The sequence below is a fragment of the Numenius arquata genome, chromosome 33 (assembly GCF_964106895.1).
Source record: "Numenius arquata chromosome 33, bNumArq3.hap1.1, whole genome shotgun sequence".
Classification (NCBI taxonomy): Eukaryota; Metazoa; Chordata; class Aves; order Charadriiformes; family Scolopacidae; genus Numenius; species Numenius arquata.
This window is the reverse complement of record NC_133608.1, coordinates 284,034-308,220: the sequence shown is the minus strand read 5'-3', so window position 1 is coordinate 308,220 and position 24,187 is coordinate 284,034. Positions and strand designations below refer to the sequence as shown.

The following is a 24,187-nucleotide window of genomic DNA, read 5'->3' as shown; positions in this document are numbered from 1 at the left end:
TTTCACCTCTCAAAGGGGTTTTTTTCACCTCTCAAAGGGGTTTTTCACCTCTCAAAGGGGTTTTTCACCTCTCAAAGGGGTTTTTTTTTCACCTCTCAAAAGGGTTTTCGCCACCGAAAGCTCAAACCTCACCACGACACAGAGAAAAACCAGGCAGGAGCCACCCAGAGGGAGTTTTAAGCCAAGAAATAAATCACAATTAAATCAGGATTAACACAGACAAATCCAACAGAGCAGCGAGGGAACCCGAGGGAAGCCGGGAGCTGCTCCAGACCCGCATCCGTCCGTCCGTCCGTCTGTCCGTCCTTCCCCTCCCACCGGCTCCTCCCGTCCCTCGCTCAGGGAAGAGCGTGGAAAAAGAACCAGAAGAGGCCAAATCCGTCCGTTTAATTCCGCGTAACCCGACCGACGTCACGGCAAGCGAAGGGAAGCGCCTGGCGGCGGCGCCGCACACGATTCCAACCCAGCTCCCAACCCAAAGCGAAGGAATTCCTACGGGGGAATTCCTGCTGGGCAAAAACACCCTTTGTTCCAGGAAAAAAAGAAAAAAAAAAGAGAAAAGGGGAAAGAAAAAAAAAAACAACATAAAAAGGTGTGTTTTCTGGGCCACCACCACCCAGGGCTAACGATCAAACGTGGCGTTCGTCACCTGGAATGTCACGCAGCCGGGAATGTTGCCGTCGCCGGAGCCTGGCCGGTGGCTCTACAAGACGGAATGTTTCTCGAGGGGAATTGTCAGCTCTTTGGCCGCCGCCTCGTCCAGGAACCAGCGGAGTTGCCCGGAGCGAGGCCGGACGCGGGCGGCGGGAAGGGGGTTTTCCTCGTCGCCTTCCAAAATGCGCTGTCGGGAGAGAGGGAACGGCGCCTCAGCCCAGCGGGAAGCGCAAACCGCAGCCCAAAACGCTTCCCCAATCGACCGAAGGCCTCTCCGTCGCTCGTTACCCCCCCACTCCGCCTCCAAACACCTTGGATTTTAATTAAGATGATGAAGAATTGGGGTCCGAACCTTTAAAACGGCAGCTTTGCCTTCCCCCGTAGCCACGAACACGACCATCCGCGCGGCGTTCAGCACGGGCAGGGTTAACGTGATCCGCTCCGGCGGCGGCTTGGGAGAGTCAGTGATAGCAGCAACGATTTTCTCTTTTTCCTATCAGAGCGGAAAAAAAATCCCCAAACCTATGAAAATAGGGAAAAAAAAACCCCAAAGCGGGGGAGCAATCCAGGCTCTGACCACAACCAGGGCGAGCAACGGGTGCCGAGGGCGAGCGAGGGTCCTCCGCCCCTCCGCATCCCCACCCAACTCAAAATCTCCTTTTTTGTTTCCCCCCAAACTCCCCAAATTGGGAGAAATCTGTAAGAATCGAGCAGGGGGATAAGCCAACCTCAACAGCTTCTTTTTTTTTCCCCCCTGCAACAGCTTCTTTTCCCTGCTCTGTATTTTTTGAGCCGCACCACCCCCCGATCAGGAACCGCCGCACGGACGTTGCTGGGGAGTCGCCGATGAGAATCCCGGGGTAACGGCATCCCCGGGGGACACCGGCGGGAGCTGGGCACCGGTGGCCGAGCTCACCTGGAGCAGGGGGTGCCCAGGGAAGAGGGAGCAGGTGTGTCCGTCCGGCCCGATCCCCAGCACCAGCAAATCGAAGACGGGCACCTCCTCGCCCGGGAAAGCCTGAGGGGAGAGACCGGGAGATGGAACCGGGGCGGGGAACGGTTCCAGCCGACCCCCGGCATCACACCACCCCCCTCCGCGGCCGTACCTGGCGGAGCTGGGCGGCGTAGTCCTCGGCGGCGGCGGCGGGGGCCAGCCCGGGGGTGAGGGCCAGCAGCCGCGGCCCGGGGCCGGGCAGCCGCGGCAGCAGCTGGGCCTGCGGAGAGGGGGAACGATCAGGGCCGGTCCGCGGGGCGGCAGAGCTCCGCCACCCCGGCCCCGCTCACCTTGTAGGCCCCGCCGGTGCTCTCGGGGTGGTCGGGCGGCACCAGCCGCTCGTCGCAGAAGGCCACCAGCCAGCGGGCCGGGGCGGCGGGGCCTACGGCGGCGGGGGGCAAGTCCCGGGAGAGGATCCCCACCAAGCTCCCTCCGGAGAGGCCCAGCGAGAAGCGGTCGCCGCCCGCCGCCGCCGCCCGCTCGGCCACCAGCTGCGCCAGGGCCGGGCCCAGCTCCTGCGGGGAGGGGAACACCGAGACGCGGCAGGCAGCGGCAGCCATGGCGACGGCGGCACTACAGGGAGCGTCGCGCCGGAAGTGACGCACTCCGCGCGACGCGCCGTCGCCTAGCAACCCGCGGCCTAGCAGCCTCCCCGCGGCCTAGCAGCCTGCGGCCTAGCCCGCCCCCACAGGCCCCGGCCCCGCGTCCCGACCCCAGCGGAAAAAGGGGGGACATAAGCGGGCTGAGCTCACGCAGCTGCACCCCGTTACTCGGTTTTCCACCATCCAAGCACAAAGCCCCCCCCCCCTCCCCCTGCCGGGCTCCATAAGGCCTCAGGCACCAGCCTCCAGGGAGGGTAAAACCCAGCAGCCGCTCCCCTCCACCACAGCACCCATCGAAGTCTTTTGGTTTTGTGTTTGTTCTTTTTTAATATCCTCACATCCCCAGCCCTAAGGGTCGTTAAAACTATCGCCAAGTGCAGTTAAAAAACGGTCTAAACCAGTTAAGTCGGGAGAAGGAGCAGAGAGAAGCCTTCTCCTCCCCCCCACCCCCCCTTCCCCACGGGGCACAGGTATCTCCGTAAATAAATATGGCCGTGGCGGGTAGTGGTTACAAAAATACTCTCTAGGGGCGGCGGGGCAGGTTAACGGGGGCGTCAGCAGGCGGCGGGTTAATGAGTTTGAGGGGAGGGAGACCCCCCCCACGGAAGGAGGGTGCAGGAATCCACGGCTTCCCACCAGCGCCGTGGCCCCGCGCCATTAGTCGGGGGGGTGGGGGTTGTTTTTTCTCCCCCCCCTCCTCAGAAAAAAGGCTGAATCCGACCAGATCATAAAGCGGCTTTTCCAGAACAAATCTTTTCGTAAAGGCATTCGTCCAGCGGAACGTATTTTCCCAACTTTAGATCCAGAAAATACAAGCGGTCCGAGGTTGGATCGAATCCTTCCCTCTGCAAGCGGGTTTTCTGAATCTTAAATGTACCTTCAAAAAGAGGGGGAAAAAAAAATAAAATTTTAAAAAAAATTAAAGATATTTGGCCTCAAAAAGCCTGCGTAGAGCGAGGAGGAAGTGTCACGGGGGAGGATTTGTTTCTTCTACTTCACTGTTTTGCCTAAGAAATTTAGCAACTCGTTAATGTTACCGGCGTTTTTACATCAACTGTGTAATTTTTATTTCCCCTCGGGCACGGGGCTGGGTTTTGTGTAATTTTTATTTCCCCTCGGGCACGGGGCTGGGTTTTGTGTAATTTTTACTTCCCCTGGGGCACGGGGCTGGTTAAAAAACCCGGTAAAATTCCTGGCAAACGGAAAACCGAAACCGCAGCGGCCGAACAGGGGTTGACGGGGGCCGATAAATATGGAATAAAAACCTCAGGAAAGGGAACGGATGGCGAGCGGGAGAGTTAATAGAAATATTTTCTATAAGGGGGTGGAACGAGCGGATTTCTTGTTTAAGACTTAAATAAATAAATAAATAAATAATAAAATATCATTTTGGCCAGTGGTGTTTCCAAACCGGAGCTGGGATGGCGGTTTTCTGGCCCTGAAGGAGACCAAAAGGGGGTTCTCCGAGGGATCGGTACCTGTGGTGTCGACCTGGGGGAGGAGGCGGAGGAAGACGGGCCGGGCGTAGGGAGGCAGCACCTTCTGCAGCTCCTGGTAGAGGAGGTTGGGGTTGACTTTGGCCGTGGGGTCGGCGATGGCCGCCATCCCGGCTTTGCCCTCCACCCCTGCGAGAGAGGAGAGGGAAGAGGAGAGGGAAGAGGAGAGGGAAGAGGAGAGGGAAGAGGAGAGGGAAGAGGAGAGGGAAGAGGAGAGGGAAGAGGAGAGGGAAGAGGAGAGGGAAGAGGAGAGGGAAGAGGAGAGGGAAGAGGAGAGGGAAGAGGAGAGGGAAGAGGAGAGGGAAGAGGAGAGGGAAGAGGAGAGGGAAGAGGAGAGGGAAGAGGAGAGGGAAGAGGAGAGGGAAGAGGAGAGGGAAGAGGAGAGGGAAGAGGAGAGGGAAGAGGAGAGGGAAGAGGAGAGGGAAGAGGAGAGGGAAGAGGAGAGGGAAGAGGAGAGGGAAGAGGAGAGGGAAGAGGAGAGGGAAGAGGAGAGGGAAGAGGAGAGGGAAGAGGAGAGGGAAGAGGAGAGGGAAGAGGAGAGGGAAGAGGAGAGGGAAGAGGAGAGGGAAGAGGAGAGGGAAGAGGAGAGGGAAGAGGAGAGGGAAGAGGAGAGGGAAGAGGAGAGGGAAGAGGAGAGGGAAGAGGAGAGGGAAGAGGAGAGGGAAGAGGAGAGGGAAGAGGAGAGGGAAGAGGAGAGGGAAGAGGAGAGGGAAGAGGAGAGGGAAGAGGAGAGGGAAGAGGAGAGGGAAGAGGAGAGGGAAGAGGAGAGGGAAGAGGAGAGGGAAGAGGAGAGGGAAGAGGAGAGGGAAGAGGAGAGGGAAGAGGAGAGGGAAGAGGAGAGGGAAGAGGAGAGGGAAGAGGAGAGGGAAGAGGAGAGGGAAGAGGAGAGGGAAGAGGAGAGGGAAGAGGAGAGGGAAGAGGAGAGGGAAGAGGAGAGGGAAGAGGAGAGGGAAGAGGAGAGGGAAGAGGAGAGGGAAGAGGAGAGGGAAGAGGAGAGGGAAGAGGAGAGGGAAGAGGAGAGGGAAGAGGAGAGGGAAGAGGAGAGGGAAGAGGAGAGGGAAGAGGAGAGGGAAGAGGAGAGGGAAGAGGAGAGGGAAGAGGAGAGATACGGAACCTTCAGGAGATGAAGGTATTTCCCCCGCCTTCCCTCCGTGTCCCCCCCTCCTGTCTCTTCAAGGAGAAAAGAGAAGAACCCAATTTCAGGCCAGAAGAACCCAATTTCAGGACCCCTCAGTGGAGGCCGCCCCTCAAAGTTAACCCGATTCTTGATTTCTTCGGGTTTTTCTCGCATGTGGCATGATGAAAAACTCGAAGTGCCTCGATGGGCACCTTCCTGGGCAACACGTCCCCCACACGCGCTCGGTTCCATCCCCGTGTCCCCCTCAACCTGTCAACTTCAGCCTCCTCCTCCCCGTCACCTCCTCAACCCCCCTGTTCCTGCAGGACTCCAAGATTCACCACCCTGGGCTGGATCCCCAGCAGGGCGAGGGGGGGGATTCTGCCCCTCTGCCCCGCTCTGGGGAGATGTCCCCTGTCTCTGGGGACATCAGGACATGGAGGTGTCGGAGCGGGGCCGGGGGAGGCCCCGGAGATGCTGGGAGGGCTGGAGCCCCTCTGCTGTGAGGACAGGCTGAGAGAGTTGGGGGGGTTCAGCCTGGAGAAGAGAAGGCTCCGGGGAGACCTTGGAGCCCCTTCCAGTCCCTCAAGGGGCTCCAGGAAAGCTGGGGAGGGAGCAGGGATGAGGGAGGGGAGCCATGGGATGAGGGGGAAGGGTTTTAAGCTGAAAAAGGGGAGATTGAGATGAGATGTGGGGAAGAACTTCTTTGGTGTGAGGGTGGTGAGAGCCTGGCCCAGGTTGCCCAGAGAAGCTGTGGCTGCCCCATCCCTGGAGGGGTTCAAAGCCAAGGTTGGAGGAGGCTTGGAGCGACCTGGTCTGGTGGGAGGTGTCCGGGGATGGGACTCAGGGGCTTTAACCTCCCTTCCCACCCAAACCCTTCCATGATTCCATCAGCAGGGCCATCTCCACCCAGCCCAGGTCACTCAAAGCCCCGTCCAACCTGACCTTGAAGGTTCCCAGGGACGGGGCATCAAAGAGGAGAGAATGAGATGAGATTTAGGAAGAAATTGTTCACTCTGAGGGTGGTGAGAGCCTGGCCCAGGTTGCTCCAAGAAGCTGTGGCTGCTCTATCCCTGGAGGGGTTCAAGGCCAAGGTTGGACTGGGCTTGGAGTGACCTGCTCTGGTGGGAGGTGTCCCTGCCCAGGACAGGGGGTAGCACTTGGTGGCCTTCAAAGTCCCTTCCCACCCAAACCCTCCTGCGATTCTATTTATGGGTCACCACACACCCACGGAATGGTCTTTTCACACCAAGAGCTTCTGTAAAGCTCCGGTAAAAAACCTTCACCAGTGGAACCATGAGGTAAAGATCTGAAGAAAACCGTAACCTGAGAAAAATCCTCACTTTGCACCTGCCGTGTTTAAGAATTTAGTGAAGACAAATGATCAAATTAGCACTTTTTTTCCGTGGCCAACATGAGTAAGCTTGAAAATCAGCTCCTGCTGCCACTTTTCTTTTCCCTTTTGTCTTCTTTTCTGCTTTTCAATCCTATGACAATATGCTTTCCTTTTTCAAATAAAGATTTTTTAACTACAGTTGGACCTTCCACTGACCACCTCCTTTGGTGACAACATCCTAAAAACCTTCCTTTTTAAGGCTGAAATAAAGCTCGTGCCTCTGGATGGGTTATTTCTGAGCAGTTAATTCTCCTGCTCAGAAGAAACGCGTCAAATTCCCCGTTTGACCCCGTTATACCTTTACATTTTTGGGTGCCTGGTTACAATAAAAGCAACCGATTTCCACCCGTTCTGACACGAATCTGGTACTTTTTGCCTAATATTTTTTCCTTCCTCCCCAGGTCCTGAGGGCTCCGAGTCGATGCTTTACCTGGTACCTCCACTCCGTACACGGCAACGTCCGTCTGGTTGAGGATGTGACTCAGGGCTCCTTCCACCTCGGTGGTGGAGACGTTCTCCCCTCGCCAGCGGAAGGTGTCCCCGCTGCGGTCTCTGAAGTACATGTAGCCCAGCTCATCCATCACCAACACGTCTCCTGGGAAAGGAGGGGGGGGACACCAAAAAAAAAACCACAACACCCCCTTCGTTAGGGCAGGGGGCTGCCTCATCACCCTCCGCTCAGTGTTTTCCTCCCCGGGGGAGCGCAGAAACGCCTCGGTGAGGTCCCACCACGGCGCACCGTGTCTCCTCGTCAGGGGAGAGGGGCAGCGGTAGGAAAAGGAGAGGGAAAAAAAATCCCTTCCCTCTTCAAAATATTCATTTTTATTAAATACACTGTGGGGAGACACCCAGCGGTAGAAAAAGGAGAGGGAAAAAAAAAATCCCTTTCCCCTTCAAAATGTTAATTTTATTAAATCCACCGTGTCTCCTCGTCAGGGGAGAGACGCAGCGGTAGGAAAAGGAGAGGGAAAAAAAAATCCCTTCCCTCTTCAAAATATTCATTTTTTTTTATTAAATCCACTGTGTCTCCTCGTCAGGGGAGACAGGAGCAGTAGGAAAAGGAGAGGGGAAAAAAATCCCTTCCCTCTTCAAAATGTTAATTTTATTAAATCCACCGTGTCTCCTCGTCAGGGGAGAGACGCAGCGGTAGGAAAAGGAGAGGGGAAAAAAATGCCTTCCCTCTTCAAAATATTCATTTTTATTAAATACACTGTGGGGAGACACCCAGCGGTAGAAAAAGGAGAGGGAAAAAAAAAATCCCTTTCCCCTTCAAAATGTTAATTTTATTAAATCCACCGTGTCTCCTCGTCAGGGGAGAGACGCAGCGGTAGGAAAAGGAGAGGGAAAAAAAAATCCCTTCCCTCTTCAAAATATTCATTTTTTTTTATTAAATCCACTGTGTCTCCTCGTCAGGGGAGACAGGAGCAGTAGGAAAAGGAGAGGGGAAAAAAATCCCTTCCCTCTTCAAAATGTTAATTTTATTAAATCCACCGTGTCTCCTCGTCAGGGGAGAGACGCAGCGGTAGGAAAAGGAGAGGGGAAAAAAATGCCTTCCCTCTTCAAAATGTTATTTTTTTTTATTAAATCCAGAACAGCTCAACAGCTGGCGACTTCAAAACGTTAACACATCGGTTAATTATAGAATCATTTAGGTTGGGAAAGACCTTGAAGATCATCTCATGGATGCTGAGCAACATCTAAAGGGCAGGGGGCAAGAGGATGGGACCAGACTCTTCCCAGTGGCTCCCAGTGAGGGGACAAGGGGCAACGGGGACAAACTGGGATACAGGAAATAAGGAGGATGTCACTTTGAGGGTGCTGGAGCCCTGGAAGAGGCTGCCCAGAGAGGGTGGGGGGTCTCCTTCTCTGGTGATATTCCAAATATCCATGAAGGTGATCCCGTTCAACCTGCTCCGGGTACCCCTGCTGGGGGGCAGGAGGTTGGAGATGGTTCTCAGAAGGTCCCTTCCAGGGGGGCAGGGGGTTGGAGATGGTCTCAGAAGGTCCCTCCCAACCCCAACCAGTTTGAGATTCCATGATTCCTCTGAAAAATCCCAGATTTCGGTCTCTCGAGACCCTCTCTGCTGCTCCAGGTGCCCCTGCTGGGGGGCAGGGGGGTTGGAGATGGTCTCAGAAGGTCCCTTCCAGGGGGGACAAGGGGTTGGAGATGGTCTCAGAAGGTCCCTCCCAGGGGGGACAAGGGGTTGGAGATGGTCTCAGAAGGTCCCTCCCAGGGGGGACAAGGGGTTGGAGATGGTCTCAGAAGGTCCCTCCCAGGGGGGACAAGGGGTTGGAGATGGTCTCAGAAGGTCCCTCCCAGGGGGGACAAGGGGTTGGAGATGGTCTCAGAAGGTCCCTCCCAACCCCAACCAGTCTGAGATTCCGTGATTCCTCTGAAAATTCCCAGATTTCGGTCTCTGGAGACCCCCTCTGCACCGGGAAGGTCTGCAATCATCCCTACCTGAAAGGTAGGCCTGATCCCCTTTGCGCAGCACGTCGTAGGCGATCTTCTTGTTGGTGGCACTCTGGCTGACGTAGCCGTCGAAGCGCCGCAGGGGATCCTGCTGGTTTATCTGCCCCACGAGCAGCCCCGGCTCTCCTGCGGGGAACGGAGGTGACACCCAAACCTACACTCTGAGCCCACCCAAAAGACCTTCAGTTATAGAATCATGGAACGGTTTGAGTTGGAAGGGACCTTAAAGATCATCCAGTTCCAACCCCCCCAGTTCCAACACCTCCCACCAGACCAGGTCACTCCAAGCCCCATCCAACCTTGGCCTTGAACCCCTCCAGGGATGGGGCAGCCACAGCTTCTCTGGGCAACCCCTCTTTTACTGTCAAACCCTCGCCCCTCATCCCATTGCTCCTCTCCCTGACAAACAGGATGAGTTGCCAAACTCATCCTTTTTTTTTTTGGAGGAAAGAACTGAAGGGGAAACCTGGACACGACGCTAGAAACCCCTTAAACCAACCAGAACTTAAGAGAGATATATATTTATTTTTTTTTTTAGAACAAAAAGCTAAATTGATGGGTTTGGGGTTAAGGCTCACCTGGGCGACAGGGGATACACAGCCCCCTGGAATCCCGGATCAGCTCCATCGTGTCCTCGTTCACCTTCACCAAACGAATGGGATAAACATTGGGCAAAATCCGACTGTTGAAACCGCAGGCGCCCACCTTCCAAAAGATGGGGAGGGGGGGAAAAAAAAAAACAACAACCAAATATTGAGATTTTCCCCAGGTTTTTGTGCATGACGCCCCTAATTATCAATTTAGCTCCCTGCGAGAGGACGAGGAAGTGACAGGGAAGCCAGAAGAGGTTGGTTTTTTTTCCCCTTCTGTGTCTGCTCCCAGGCCTTGTGGTACCCTCCTCCTCTTCCCCATCTTCCTCCTCCCCTTCCCCATCTTCCTCCTCCTCCTCCTCACCTTCCCATCCAGGTTGGCGATGCTGCAGTTGCACTCCGTGGCTCCGTAGAACTCTCCGATCTGCTTAATTCGGAAGCGCTTAGTGAAGTCCTCCCAGATGGTGGGTCTCAAACCGTTGCCCACCGCCAGCCGCACGCGGTGCTGGGTTTCCGACTCTCGGACCGGCTGGTTCAGAAGATACCTGCAGATTTCCCCGATATACTGAATAATCTGAAGCAGTAAACACAAAAACACAGCTCAGGCTTCGGGCGACGCTTACAACGCCCCGGAAAAAAGCCGACCACGAGGCCACCGGCATCAGCGTGGACCTCGTGGCGTGAGACACGTCAGGCATTTTAATAAACCGAGAGGTTTTGGCAAGTTCAAGTTGGAATTTCTCCCCACAAGAAAAAAAAAAAAAAATAGGCAAAGGTAAATCAGGGCCTCCTGGAACCCGCTGGAAAAGAGCACGGGAGGGATCCCTCAGCGGGAATGAAGATATTCATATAAAGAATAAGCCCTCGTGCTTTAACAGGTGACTAAAAGAGCTCGGGAAAGATTCGGGGTGAATCAAAAAACTACCAGCTTGACCCAGCGAAACGTCGTCAAGAGCAGAGATCCAATTACCAGCTATAAATACCGCCGGGGGGGTGGGGTGGGGAAGGGCAAGATAAACACCCGGGAGGAGAAAGCTGCTTAAATTAGAAAGTTTAACGTTGACACAAAGACGAATGGATGTTTATTGGCTATGAAGTGCCAGGAGAATTCCTCTGCAGAGATTCCCGACGCGGATGGATTCCGGCAGAGCTTTCCCGCAACAGCGAGGGGATAGAAAGCAGCGTTTTAAAAAGCTGGTCTTGATGAAAGACCTTTCCTAAAGTCCTGCAGCCAGGGAATTTGAAAATGCCATGGCGAGATGTGGGAGAAAGGACAGGGAATTAACTGGAGATGACTAATTAAGCTGTGGAGCGGAGCGGCAAAGAGCCCTCACCGTGCATCTGTATTTCACGCAGTCGTCCCAGAAGCGACTGGCCGAGAACTTCTTCCTGATGACCACGGTGAGGCCGTGGATTAGGCACTGGCCAACTCCCATGATGTTACCTGGAAAACGAGGATCGTGGGGAAAGCTCCCACCGTCCCGGGGCCCTTTCGCTCCCAAGGAACGGAGGAAGGAGCCTCTGGTGCTCCGAGGAGGTGGACACTTACCTGCAGAGTGATAGAGGGGGAGGCAGTTGTAGAGAACGTCCTCCGGGGACATTTTGTAGGCGTAGTAGCCAAAGGCAGCGATTCGGTAATACCTGCAAGAAGGCAGCGGGCGCTGAGCGAGCCGGGAGGGTGAAATGGAGGGTTTCGTGATGAGAAACGCGCCTCGAGAGGGAAGAACCCCCTCAGGTCCTCACCTGCTGTGCACCACGATGGCAGCCTTGGGCATTCCCGTGGTGCCGGACGTGTAGATGTAGAAGAGTCGATCTAAAAGAACGGAAACGGGCGTCAGACAGAACGTTCTCTGCTTGGAAAAAAAACCCAAAAAACCAAAAAACCCACAAGGTTTGGTTTGTGTTTTAGGCTTTGTTGGTAGAGGAACGGCTCCGAAACGGTGACGGCACAGGGGACAGCGAGCGTGGAGTTACAGCCTGAGGGAGGATGCCCGTGTCGTTCCCAACGGCAGGGACGGGGACGGGTCACCAAGAGCACGCAGAGCTCTGAGAACACAACCTCCACGCAAATTATCCCAGGACTAGATTAGCTCCCCGGGTCGGGAATTAACTCCAATCAATCTAGGGGTTGGGAAGGTCTCGACCTGCGTTCGATGGCGGGGCAGGTATCTAATATCAGGTATTATTTATGATTTAAATAAAAAAATAGTAATCATTTAAAGGAAAAAGCTTCAAGCAGCATCATTAAACAAAGTACCAAAACGGAGTCTCGGGGATCTCAAACGCTCTTAATTGTCCTAAAGTACAAAATACAGACTGGAGTCCAAGCAGCATCTTCCTTTATAGATTCATAGATTGGTCCAGGCCAGAAGGGACCTCCAAAGGTCATCTAGTCCAACCCCCCCGCAGTCAGCAGGGACACCCCCAACTAGACCAGGTTGCCCAGGGCCTCGTCGAGCCTCACCTTGAATATCTCAAGGGAAGGGGCCTCAACCTCCTCCCTGGGCAACCCGTTCCGGTGTCCCACCGCCCTCAGAGGAAAGAACTTGTTCCTAATATCCGATCTAAATCTCCCCTTCTCCAGCTTAAAGCCATCGCCCCTCATCCTGTCACTGCAGGCCTTTGGAAACAGACCCTCCCCAGCCTTCCTGTAGGCCCCCCTCAGGGACTGGAAGGGGCTCCAAGGTCTCCCCGGAGCCTCCTCTTCTCCAGGCTGAACCCCCCCAGCTCCCTCAGCCTGTCCTCGCAGCAGAGGGGCTCCAACCCCCTGAGCATTTTAGTGGCCTCCTCTGGACCCGCTCCATCAGGTCCATGTCCTTTCCATACGGAGGGCTCCAGACCTGCACACAGTACTCCAGGTGAGGTCTCACCTTTCCCTCTCCCGAGTCCCAAACCCACCAAAACCCATCTTCCCCCCCAGCCATATCACAGGGAAAGATTTTAATTACACGCGAGTGGGCTGGGGGGGAAGGTAACACGGGCTGTTAAAGGCCACAGACAAATGGGACTGACCCATCTCCTCCTTCAGGTACTAAATACATCAGATACACAAAGCTTGGAAGTCTCAAACAATGAGAAACTTAACCCATATTAATATTTTTCCCCCCTATTTTTTTTTTTTCCTCCTTTCTTCTATTTCTGAGCCCAAATTGGGTTGATTTAATCCCTCCAATCCCGCTTCGTTTTCTCTTTTCGCTGTCGCTTCCTCCAGCTCTCGGCCCCGAGAAATAAAACCCGCGGATAAAATTACCATCTAAGCCTTTGAGGGGAATCTGAGCCGGGGGCGATTTCGAGGCGCTGCTCAGGAGAGGATCAAGGTGTTTGGTCTCCCCAGGAACGACCCCCGGGTTGTAGTCGCCGGAGCAGAATTTCACCATGTTCTTCCCCAACATCCCATTCACTTCGGATATCGCTGCAAGACGAAGCAAGCGAGTCGCTTTTGCAACAACCACAACACGCCAAGAATAACCCGCGTTAACGTCTTATTGTGCCCCGAAACCGCAGAAGGACCCGAAGAACCTTTAAAATACTTCATTCACACCCGTCCAGATAACGTCAGTGCGGTTGGACTGACCCGGGCCCGGTAAAAATCCTTACAAAAAAAAAAAAAAAAAACCACGTGGAATTTGCCTCTCCCCGTAACCGCGTCACAAACTGATCCAGAAGGGTTCCAAGAAGAGGATTCGGAATAATAACCCACCGGATCCAACACCAACCATCGGAAGGGGGCTCGTTAGAGAAGCGGGGGTGTATTTTATATCGGCAGCCCCTGACAGAGCTACCCTGTGGCAGAAAGTGTGGCATTAAGCAGAGTATTAAGAGAGCAAAAGAGAAAAATACCCCTTGGGGCAGGAAAATACGCCCCTTCTCGATGAAGCTCCTGATGCAGCTCTTCCAGATCCCAAGAAACAAGAGCAAATTAGTGAGCTAATTAGCGGAGCTAATCTCCACTCTGGGCACCCAAAAATCAGGGAGATGCCGGCAGACGGAACCGAGCTCCTGACCGCTCTACTCAAAACACCCTTTTAGCCTCGGGCGCTAACTGAAGGCTCCTCCCGTTTGTAATCAGGGGATTTACCTTTTCCCTTCCCTTTTAAACCAGCTGCCCTTTTTGTTTTTCAAGTTCGCTCAATCTCTGCCTCGTTCAGGACCGAGCGAACGCCCCCGAGAGGCGCACGAGCCCCCCTTCCTTCCCCGCCGAGGGACTCACCCGATGAGAGCTCCCCTCCGAAAATCACGGCTTTCGCCCCCGACGTGGTCACGCAATAAACCAGAGAATCCGAGCGCAAATTGAAGTTGATGAGAGCCGCCTCGAGGCCGATTTTCGCCATCCCCAGCCAGAGGCCGACAAACTCGGGGCGGCTCTCCATGAAGATGGCGATGACGTCCCCCGGGCGGAAGCCTTGCTGGTGGAAGTAATTAGCCACGGCGTTGGAATACTCGTCCAGCCTCCTGAAGGTCCACTGCTCCCCGCTGGCCTCATAAACGAGGGCCACTTTGTCGGGGTGCCTGCGGACGACCTCCTGGAACATCTTGGGGATGGTGCTCTTGGCTTTTTGATGCCTTCGCAACTTGTACTTGACTCGGAGCAGCACCGAGAGGCCGCTGCGGTGAGAGAAAAAAAAAAGAAAAAAGAGCAGAAAAACTTCATTTTCGGCACAATTTCTGAATTAGAAGGGAAGTGGACGGGACGCACGTGCTCCACGCGTCCCCTTGTGCCCCCCAGCCCTTGGAGAGTCGAAGTGTGATCCTAAAACTTGGAATCGCTGCTGCTCCGCAGCAAGGGACGGGTGTTTTAACGTTAGGGTAAATAAACAGTACACAGCAACCCTTCCGCTCCTTTTTATGCTATAAATCACAGCGAATCCACCCTCACATGGATAGCGATTCAAACGAGAGGGTGAATTCCACCTCTTAACGATGTTTTGTGCCATCCATAAAATAAAAAGGACTCGGCAACCATCGCTTTGAGCTCCAAAGGGAGCAAACACACGCTTCAGGTGGGAAGCGTCTTCCTCGCCCAGGACGTTTCGCAGCATCTTTGGGCAATTTCTTACAATTCCATTGAAACAGAATCACAGAATGCTCTGGGGTTGGAAGGGACCTTCTGGAGATCATCTCCTCCAACCCCCTGCCACAGCAGGGGCACCCAGAGCAGGTCCCACAGGGTCCCATCCAGGCGGGGGTTGGAATGTCTCCAGAGAAGGAGACTCCACCACCTCTCTGGGCAGCCTCTTCCAGGGCTCTGACACCCTCAAAGTCAAGAACTTCCTCCTCATATTGAGATGGAACTTCCCCTGTTCCAGTTTGTGCCTGTTCCCTCTTGTCCTGTCACTGGGCACCACTGGAAAAAGACTGGCCCCATCCTCCTGACACCCACCCTTCAAGTATTTGGAGGCGTTGATCAGATCCCCCCCTCAGTCTGCTCTTCTCCAGACTCAAAAGCCCCAGGTCCCTCAGCCTTTCCTCAGCAGAGAGATGCTCCAGGCCCCTCATCATCTTGGTAGCCCTTTGCTGGACCCTCTGCAGCAGTTCCCTGTCCTTCTGGAACTGGGGAGCCCAGAACTGGTCCCAGTGCTCCAGATGGGGCCTCACCAGGGCAGAGCAGAGGGGGAGGACCAAGACAACCCACCCCTTCGATAAGGACAACCTCGGGCTCCCAGAAAACAAAGCCGGAGGCTTCCCCTTTCACCCGGGAGAGAAGAGGACGGGCGGCGTGTTGCTCACAGGCGTGTTTTCCTGTGAGTCAGTCCCTGCCCTGGGACGATAGGAAGTGAAGCTATCGAAATACCAGCCAGCAGAAACCACAGATTTTAACAATAATTAATAAATAATAATAATTCTTGGGTGTCAGGCTCCTTTAAAGCCTCACCAAGGAAAGAATTACTGCCTCCGTGGATATCTGATACCCCAAAGAGCGACTGCTGAATAAAAGAACAAACCAGATTGTTCTAATGGGGCTTTTTTCTCTTTCTTTCTTTCTCTTCCATAATTTACATAATTATTTTAAGTCTCCAAGGCAGCAGCTGCACGTGAGTCCTCGACACGGTTCAAGCTGGGCGGCAGCGAGAAGCTGTTGTCTGAATTTGAAGCGTCTCGTGTTGTCCTGGAGGAAACTATCTATAGGGGCGCGTTGGCTCGCAGTAATAACTTTGATATAAAAATAAATTTATTAGAGTACATAACCATAACGCCGCCACCAAAAGGAGGACAGCGGGTCTGGGGATCCTGTTTCCTTCCCCGAGGTAGGAAGATGGAGGCGGTAATTTTCCACCATTAAAATAGGAAATTGTTGCGCAACGAGGGTTTGGAAGAAGCCCCAGAAACTCGAAAGGTCATTTAATATTAGCGCTTAAAAAAAAAAAAAAAAAAACAAATTAAAAAAATAACCCCCACAAGTCTCCGGATAGAATGTGGAGAGCAGGAAGGCTCAGCAGAGCCTGGCAGAAGGGGGGAAGGGAAGGGAGAGCTCCAGAAACGAGTTGTTGGCGGTGGCCGGGGCTTTCACGGTGACCTTACCCTGGGCTGTGCCAAATACAGAACAGAGGAGCCTTTTCACTGCTGAGCTGCACTTTCCAGATACTTAAAGGGCTTTATTCTGCCCCGGTTTATTTGCTGTCATTATTCCCAGCTTGCCGGGCGATCGGGAGGAAACAGCTCTTCAAAGCGGAGTGACAGCCAGAGCGAAGCTGGCAATCGCAGGAGCCCTAAATCCTTCGGAATAAAGGCACATCCTAAAAAACAACGAACTAAATGCGACTGCGAGGGACTCCCAGGAGCTGGGGGAGGCTTACCGCTCTCTACACCCCTTAGTTCAGATTATATACTTAAGTTTGGACTCTCTTTAAGCCCAGTGACTCCTCTTCCTCAGGTGAGCCATGGTGTGCATCCTGGGAGCATCCCGCGTCCGTTTGCTCGCTCCCTTCGAGGCTGAGCCCTTCCAACCGCCATCTGGGTGCAGGCCAGCGAGTTAAAATGGTTAAAAACCAACGTGGCTCAGGTTTAAAGGCAGCAAACCCAGGTTCCCACTGACCCCTTCGAATCACAGAAGGGTTTGGGTGGGAAAGGACCTTAAAGACCATCCAGTTCCAACTCCCTGCCCTGGGCAGGGACACCTCCCACCAGACCAGATTGCTCCAAGCCTCCTCCAACCTTGGCCTTGAACCCCTCCAGGGATGGGGCAGCCACAGCTTCTCTGGGCAACCTGGGCCAGGCTCTCACCACCCTCACAGGGAAGAATTTCTTCCTAAATCTCATCTCATTCTCTCCTCTTTGATGCCCCGTCCCTGGGAACCTTCAAGGTCAGGTTGGACGGGGCTTTGAGTGACCTGGGCTGGGTGGAGATGGCCCTGCTGATGGAATCATGAAAGGGTTTGGGTGGGAAGACAGGTTAGAGCCCCCTGAGTCCCATCCCCGGACACCTCCCACCAGACCAGGTCACTCCAAGCCCCGTCCAACCTTGGCCTTGAACCCCTCCAGGGATGGGGCAGCCACAGCTTCTCTGGGCAACCTGGGCCAGGCTCTCACCACCCTCAGAGGGAACAATTTCTCCCTAAATCTCCCCTTTTTCAGCTTAAAACCCTTCCCCCTCGTCCCATGGCTCCCCTCCCTCATCCCTGCTCCCTCCCCAGCTTTCCTGGAGCCCCTTGAGGGACTGGAAGGGGCTCCAAGGTCTCCCCGGAGCCTTCTCTTCTCCAGGCTGAACCCCCCCAACTCTCTCAGCCTGTCCTCCCAGCAGAGGGGCTCCAGCCCTCCCAGCATCTCCGGGGCCTCCTCCGGCCCCGCTCCGACACCTCCGTGTCCTTCTGATGGCCCCGGAGACAGGGGACATCTCCCCGGAGCGGGGCAGAGGGGCAGAATCCCCCCCCCCCGGTAACTCCAGCCCAGGTTACCGGGGGCTTTCCGGGCCACCAGCGCACGTCGAGGGCTCACGGCCGGCATTCCACCCCCCCAAAACAAAGCTGTCGTGGGGCTGCGATCCACCGGGTCCCCCCCTCCCCGCCCAGGGCTCCGCACTCACAAGAGGTCCCTGGGCGCCGTCCTGTAGATCAGCCGCAGCAGCCGCCATCCCCCGCCGCCCAGGCAGACGCCTAGCGTGGCGGCCAGGCTCCATGGCCAGGGAGCGCCCAGCAGCCGCAGCAGCCCCAGGGAGCCCAGGGAGGCGGCGCAGACCCCCGCCGGGTGCATGGGACCAAGGGGGGGAGGAGGAGGCCGCCGCCGCCGCCCGGCCCCGGTACCGCCGGCAGCGCCCGCTCCCGCCTCAGCCGCCGCCTGAGGTGAAGCCCCACCCCGTACGCACGCGTTCACGGAGGGGGCGGGACGCCGGGAAACGCGGGATTCTATTGGCCGAGAGGGCGGCTGCCGGGCTGGGATTGGGCGAGGCGGGGCGGTGTGAGGGAGGGGCCGTCGTCGCGGAGGGGCGGGGCGAGGCGCCGGTGCCGGTGCCGGTGCCGGTGCCGGTGCCGGTGCCGGTGGCGGGCGCTGCGATGGAGGGGCCGGGACTGACAAAACCGGGGTGCGGGGGTGTGCGGGGTGTTCTGTGCCCACCCGGGGGTCAACGGGCGGTGGGGGAAACTCGTTCGTGTCCGCAGCGGGGCTATCCGGGACCCGCACACCGGGCACACGCACCGCCCGCGACCGGCACTGCCCCGGGACCAGCATCCACAGCACCGGGACCCGCACACCTGGCACCGGCACTGCCCCGGGACCAGTACCGCCCGGGATCGGCACTGCTCCGCTACCTGCACCCCCAGCACCGGGACCCGCACACCCGGCACCGGGAGCGTCCAGGACCCGCACACCCGGGACCCCACGGACTCTGCACACCCGGTACCCGCACCGCCCGCGACCGGCACTGCTCCGGTACCCGCACCCCCAGCACCGGGACCCGCACACCCAGGACCAGCACCGGCACCGGCCGGGACCCGCACCGCCCAACACCGGCACTGCCCCGGGACCAGCACCGCCCGGGATCGGCACTGCCTCGGGACACGCACCCCCAGCACCGGGACCCGCACACCCGGGACCGGGAGCGTCCAGGACCCGCACACCCGGGACTGGCACCCCTGGGACACGCACCGTCCGGGACCCGCACCCCCAGTGCTCTCCGGCGCTACCCGGACCCGCACACACCCGGGACCGGCACTGCCCGGGACACGCACGCCCTGTTTCCCCGCGGTCCGGGACCGGTACTGCCCGGGTCCCGCACCCCCGGGACCTCACGGCCTCGGGACCCACACAACCGGGTTCCCACTCCCCCCCCCTCCCTGCACCCCCGGGTCCAGAATGGCCCGAGACCCGCACACTGGGACCCGCACCTCCGGGACCGGACCGGTACTGCCCGGGACCCGCACCTCCGGGACCGGGCACAGCCCGGGACACGCACCCACGGGACCCCACGGCCCCGGGACAGGCGCTGCCCGGGACCCCACAGACTCTGCACACCCGGGACCGGGCACGGGCCGGGACCCGCACACACCGGGACCTGCACCGGCACTGCCCGGGACCCGCACACACCGGGACCTGCACCTCCGGGACCGGACCGGGCACGACCCGGGACCCGCACACACCCGGGACCCGCACCTCCGGGCCCGCCACAGCCCACCTTCCCACGGCCCGAGCCCCGCACCCCGGAGCCCCGCACACCCCCGGGGACCGACACCGCCCCCGTAGGCACCGACCTCCCCTTTAAGCCGATTACCGGCGGCTCCGGGCTCATCAATCGCCGGCGGTGGGGAGAGGGGGGGGGGGGGCGGGCAGCCGGGGTCTGGGGGTGCTCCGGGAAGAGAGTGGGGGGGGGGTAGGGGTGGGTGGTCTCCGCACCCTTTCCCACCACCGAGCAGCACCCACCGGGTGGCTCCGTCGGCGCCCTCCATGGCCTCCCTCTTCACCGGGAAGGTCCTGATGGTCAACCGGGAGCGGGAAGAAGTGGAGACGGAACGGGAGCTGAGCCGGGCTTTGGAGAACAAGGTGCTGTTGCTTTATTTCGGGGCCGGGCAGTGCCCCCGGTGCCGGCAGTTCTCCCCCATCCTCAAGGATTTCTTCCTCCGTTTGACGGAAGAGTTTTACGTGGAGCGGGCGTCGCAGCTGGGCCTGGTCTACGTGTCGCGGGACGAGACGGAGGAGCAGCAGAGCGCCTTCCTCCGCAGCATGCCCAGGCGCTGGCTGGCCCTTCCCTTCGGCGACGCCTTCAAAAGGTACGGCCCGGTTTCGCTCCCAAGTTTTTACGATCCCTTTTCCGGGGGTTTTTCCCCCTCGTTTTCCGTCCCCGCTGGGACCCTCGGGGCCGCGCGTCGAGGGAAAAAAAAAATGCTACGTCCCTTTGGCTGCGCCTCTTTATAAAGCAAAACTCGTGTGTTCCCCTTTTCCTCCCATCTCACTTTTATTTTGCTGATATCTCTGTATTTCGATTTGTTGTGGTTTTTTTATAACGTATTTATTTATAACTCTAACAGACGCGTCAGCCGTGCCCCCCCTCCCCCCCCCCCCCGCAGATGGACGGGGGCAGCCAGGCTCGGCGTAATTACTGTAACCTCATTAGCGACAGAACCAGCTGCCATTAATACCCGGGAATTATTTCCAGCTCCTTTTGAGGGCAAATCGGAGGTGGTTAAAATTTCAAGTGGGTAAAACGGGTCCCAGGAGCCGTCCCGCGTCTCCCGCATCCCGGGGTGACGGCCAAAGCCCCGGCCCCGCAGGGATCCGCGTCAGGCTCTAATTAGCAGCAACGGGCAAACGAGCGGGTTACGCTCAGCAAAGAGGCTCTGCCTAACTCTGCACCGGGACAGCCGCGGGAAGCCCGCTGGGTGGTGAGGATGAGGAGCGGGGAGGAGGATGAGGAAGCAGGGAGAAGGATGAGGAGCAGGGAGGAGGATGAGGAAGCAGTGAGGAGGATGAGGAAGCAGGGAGTAGGATGAGGAGTGGGGCAGAGGATGAGGAGCAGCGAGGAGGATGAGGAGCGGGGAGGAGGATGAGGAGCGGGGAGGAGGATGAGGAGCGGGGAGTAGGATGAGGAAGCAGTGAGGAGGATGAGGAGCGGGGAGGAGGATGAGGAAGCAGTGAGGAGGATGAGGAGCAGGGAGGAGGATGAGGAGCAGGGAGGAGGATGAGGAAGCAGTGAGGAGGATGAGGAGCAGGGAGGAGGATGAGGAGCAGCGAAGAGGACGAGGAGCGGGGAGTAGGATGAGGAAGCAGTGAGGAGGATGAGGAGCAGGGAGTAGGATGAGGAAGCAGTGAGGAGGATGAGGAAGCAGTGAGGAGGATGAGGAGCAGGGAGTAGGATGAGGAAGCAGTGAGGAGGATGAGGAGCAGGGAGGAGGATGAGGAGCAGGGAGGAGGATGAGGAAGCAGTGAGGAGGATGAGGAGCAGGGAGGAGGATGAGGAGCAGGGAGGAGGATGAAGAAGCAGTGAGGAGGATGAGGAGCGGGGAGGAGGATGAGGAGCAGGGAGGAGGATGAGGAAGCAGTGAGGAGGATGAGGAGCGGGGAGGAGGATGAGGAGCAGGGAGGAGGATGAGGAGCAGCGAAGAGGACGAGGAGCGGGGAGTAGGATGAGGAAGCAGTGAGGAGGATGAGGAGCAGGGAGGAGGATGAGGAAGCAGCGAGGAGGACGAGGAGCGGGGAGGAAGAGGAGCCCCCCTCCCCGACGTGCGGTTTCTCCCCCGTGTCCCGCAGGGAGCTGGAGCTGCGGTTCGGGGTGGCGGAGGTGCCGGCCGTGGTGGTGCTGAAGCCCACGGGGGAGGTGATCCTGGGCAACGCCGTGGAGGAGATCCGGCGCCTGGGACCCGCCTGCTTCCGCAACTGGCAGGAGGCGGCCGAGCTGGTGGATCGGAATTTCCTCCTGGCCGAGGATTTCCAGGAGTGGAGCCGGAGAAGCATCACCGACCCCCTGCGCCGCCTCAAGTACAGGGTGGAGAAGACGAAGGAGGAAGAGGAGGAGGAGAAGAAGGGCAGGAAGGAGGAAGAATCTCCTTAGGAGCCGTCTCCACCCGCCGCATCTCTCCCTCTTCTAGAATTCCGCTAAAAATCCACCTTAGTTTTCCAAAAAAAAATAAAATAAATCAAATTCTTTGAAGGCAAATGAACTCCCCTGTTCCTTTCCCTGTACCTGGAAAACTGGTTTGGTCCCAATAAGGATATTCCGGCCCCCGGTGGAAGGAAATTACGTTTCCCTTTTTATCACCCCAGGACCCGGCGGGATAAAAAAATATAATCTCACCCTGACCTTTTTTTGTCATTTATTTACCAAAAAAAAAAAAAAAAAGAGAAGAAAACTAACTGTTGGAGGCCGGCATTCGGCGAACGACCGGCTAAAGAGTTTGTAAAAATGGGAATTGGATTTAAAAAAAACCCCGCGGCGTTTCCGGGCGCTGCTCCGGAGCCACCGGGAAACGGCAGCGGGAAGGGAATCCCCAGGAGAAGCCGATGCAAGGTGGGGGGTGGGGGGTGTTTTTTAGGAGACAGAAACCCCCGTGCCATATGAGAAATCCTCGGAGAACGTCGCCCCGCTCCGTCCTCTCAAATCCAACGGATTTTTATAAATCCGACTCTTTCCGTAGCCAAAAAAAAAAATAAAATGATCTCGTTTACGGAGGTGGAATCCTGCCACGCGCGCACCCCCCCCCTCCCCTTTCCCGAATCAAGGGGTTTGAAAAGCGGGAGAAAAAGGGGGGGAAAAGGGGCATTAATTTGCTCATTTCTGGTCCCGAATCGCGGCGGAGCCGAGGAGAGGATTGGGAAAAGCTTTGCTGGCTCCAGGGAGGATGTGGGAAGGGAAGGGGCTCGTTGGACTCGTTTTCTCACCAAAATCCTCCCTCTCTTCGCCCAGCGAGTCCGACGGGCGGAGGAAGGAAGGGAGGGAGGCAAAATCCTGTAAAATAAAGGCTCCGTGCCGGGCAGGAGAAGGGCATTCCCTCCAGGATGCTCTTCGGAGCACGGACATTGCCTGAAAAAGCCTAAATTAAACCCAAAAGGGTTGTTTTTTTTCAGGTGGAGGAGCGAAGCTGTGCTGGCCGACGGTCTCCGAGGAAATAATATTCCATTTGCCCCGGGCGATTTCCAGCAGCTTACGGCTGTGGTTTTGTTTGTTTGTTTGTTTGTTTGTTTTTGGTTTGTTTGGTTTTTTTTTAAAAAAATTTATAAAGGAGAAATTGGGAACCCGGGAGGGAGGCAAAGGGCGACGTTTCGCCCCGTTATCGACCGGCTGCTCCTCGCTCGCACCCAACGGCGTTTTATTGACTTTTAATTCCGTGTCAATACAATCTCATGTCAATAAAAAGACCCTCTCCACCCCAATTTACGTAAAGCTCCATAAGACTAAAAGTTGACTTGGACCAGCCCTACCCACTTTTTAAAATTTTTTTTTTTTTTTTTTATTTTTTAATTTTTTTTTTAAATTTATTTTTTATTTAACCGGGTTTTTTTTATTTAACCGTCCCCTTTTCCTCTGTTCAAAACCCAAAGTTGCCCCTTTTCTCGGTGGCTTTGGGGAAGAACAGGCCAAGGGAGAGAGACGGGGCGATGGGGAAAGGGGAATCTGCTGTGCCACCATCATCATCATCATCACCACCACCATCATCATCATCATCACGGTAGAGAGAAACAAGCACTTTAGTTCCCCTTCTTGATTATTTGGATTAATTTTTTCCCCAGTAAAAGAAGACGTGACGCTTAGGGGTGGCACAGCCAGAGACGGAGTCGCTCTTTTCTCGTAACTAATAAAGCACGAGATGTTCCTCAGCACCAGAAGGACACGGAGGTGTCGGAGCGGGGCCGGAGGAGGCCCCGGAGATGCTGGGAGGGCTGGAGCCCCTCTGCTGGGAGGACAGGCTGAGAGAGTTGGGGGGGTTCAGCCTGGAGAAGAGAAGGCTCCGGGGAGACCTTGGAGCCCCTTCCAGTCCCTCAAGGGGCTCCAGGAAAGCTGGGGAGGGAGCAGGGATGAGGGAGGGGAGCCATGGGACGAGGGGGAAGGGTTTGACACTGAAAGAGGGGAGATTTAGGTGGGATTTAGGAAGAAATTGTTCCCTCTGAGGGTGGTGAGAGCCTGGCCCAGGTTGCCCAGAGAAGCTGTGGCTGCCCCATCCCTGGAGGGGTTCAAGGCCAAGGTTGGACGGGGCTTGGAGCGACCTGGTCTGGTGGGAGGTGTCCGGGGATGGAACTCCAGGGGCTTTAACCTCCCTTCCCACCCAAACCCTTCCATGATTCCATCAGCAGGGCCATCTCCACCCAGCCCAGGTCGCTCAAAGCCCCGTCCAACCTGACCTTGAAGGTTCCCAGGGACGGGGCATTAAAGAGGGGAGATGTACATGAGATTTAGGAAGGAATTCTTCCCTTTCAGGGTGGTGAGAGCCTGGCCCAGGTTGCCCAGAGAAGCTGTGGCTGCCCCATCCCTGGAGGGGTTCAAGGCCAAGGTTGGAGGAGGCTTGGAGCGACCTGGTCTGGTGGGAGGTGTCCAGGGATGGAACTCAACGGTCTTCAAGGTCCCTTCTCACTCAAACCATCCGGTGATTCTACGACAACAGGTGGGAAGCCAAGAAAGGACCATGGACGAGGGGAGGCAGCGCCTGTGGATCGTAGAATCCTAAAATCATTTTGCTTGGAAGAGACCTCTAAGAGGACCAGGTCCCACCGATGCTCCCAAAGATGCTCGGGCTGGGGAGCGAGCGCAGCCTCGGCTGCGAGGGGCAGAAAAACCCCACAAAAACCCAGCCACAAACTGTATTTCTTCATTTCTGGTTCCATCCCAGATGAAAACCCTCCCGACGGACGCATCCCACGGCCCTGTTCTATCCTCACCTCCGCTTTCACGCGGAAATAGATAAATAAATATAAAAAAAATTATATTATGTAATTATAAATTATATATTT

General features: G+C 56.4%; 3 protein-coding genes across 4 annotated transcripts; 1 reads left to right on the top strand and 2 right to left on the bottom strand.

The window, feature by feature from the left end:
- Window positions 1–365: 365 nt before the first annotated feature.
- Window positions 366–2,208, bottom strand: PGLS (6-phosphogluconolactonase). The gene is made up of 5 exons (XM_074165161.1): window positions 1,939–2,208; window positions 1,761–1,868; window positions 1,571–1,672; window positions 1,007–1,147; window positions 366–841 (listed from the first exon to the last, which is right to left on the bottom strand). Exons 1-5 carry the CDS (start codon window positions 2,206–2,208, stop codon window positions 704–706), a joined length of 759 nt encoding a protein of 252 aa, XP_074021262.1. The 3' UTR covers window positions 366–703.
- A 369-nt stretch (window positions 2,209–2,577) lies between these two features.
- SLC27A1 (solute carrier family 27 member 1) lies at window positions 2,578–17,594 on the bottom strand. 2 transcript variants are annotated; one of them, XM_074165130.1, is made up of 12 exons: window positions 17,343–17,594; window positions 13,533–13,927; window positions 12,573–12,734; window positions 11,066–11,135; window positions 10,872–10,963; window positions 10,657–10,766; window positions 9,687–9,896; window positions 9,311–9,437; window positions 8,721–8,858; window positions 6,690–6,854; window positions 3,729–3,875; window positions 2,578–3,127 (listed from the first exon to the last, which is right to left on the bottom strand). In XM_074165130.1, the coding sequence occupies exons 1-12, from the start codon at window positions 17,507–17,509 to the stop codon at window positions 2,976–2,978; spliced, it is 1,935 nt and encodes a 644-aa protein (XP_074021231.1). In that variant the 5' UTR covers window positions 17,510–17,594; the 3' UTR covers window positions 2,578–2,975. The 2 variants fall into 2 exon arrangements, with proteins under 2 accessions (XP_074021231.1, XP_074021232.1); XM_074165131.1 differs by having other exon boundaries at window positions 3,729–3,801.
- A 1,601-nt stretch (window positions 17,595–19,195) lies between these two features.
- On the top strand, window positions 19,196–21,296 carry NXNL1 (nucleoredoxin like 1). Its single transcript, XM_074165166.1, has 2 exons — window positions 19,196–19,518; window positions 20,996–21,296. The coding sequence occupies exons 1-2, from the start codon at window positions 19,196–19,198 to the stop codon at window positions 21,294–21,296; spliced, it is 624 nt and encodes a 207-aa protein (XP_074021267.1).
- The last annotated feature ends 2,891 nt before the right edge of the window (window positions 21,297–24,187 follow it).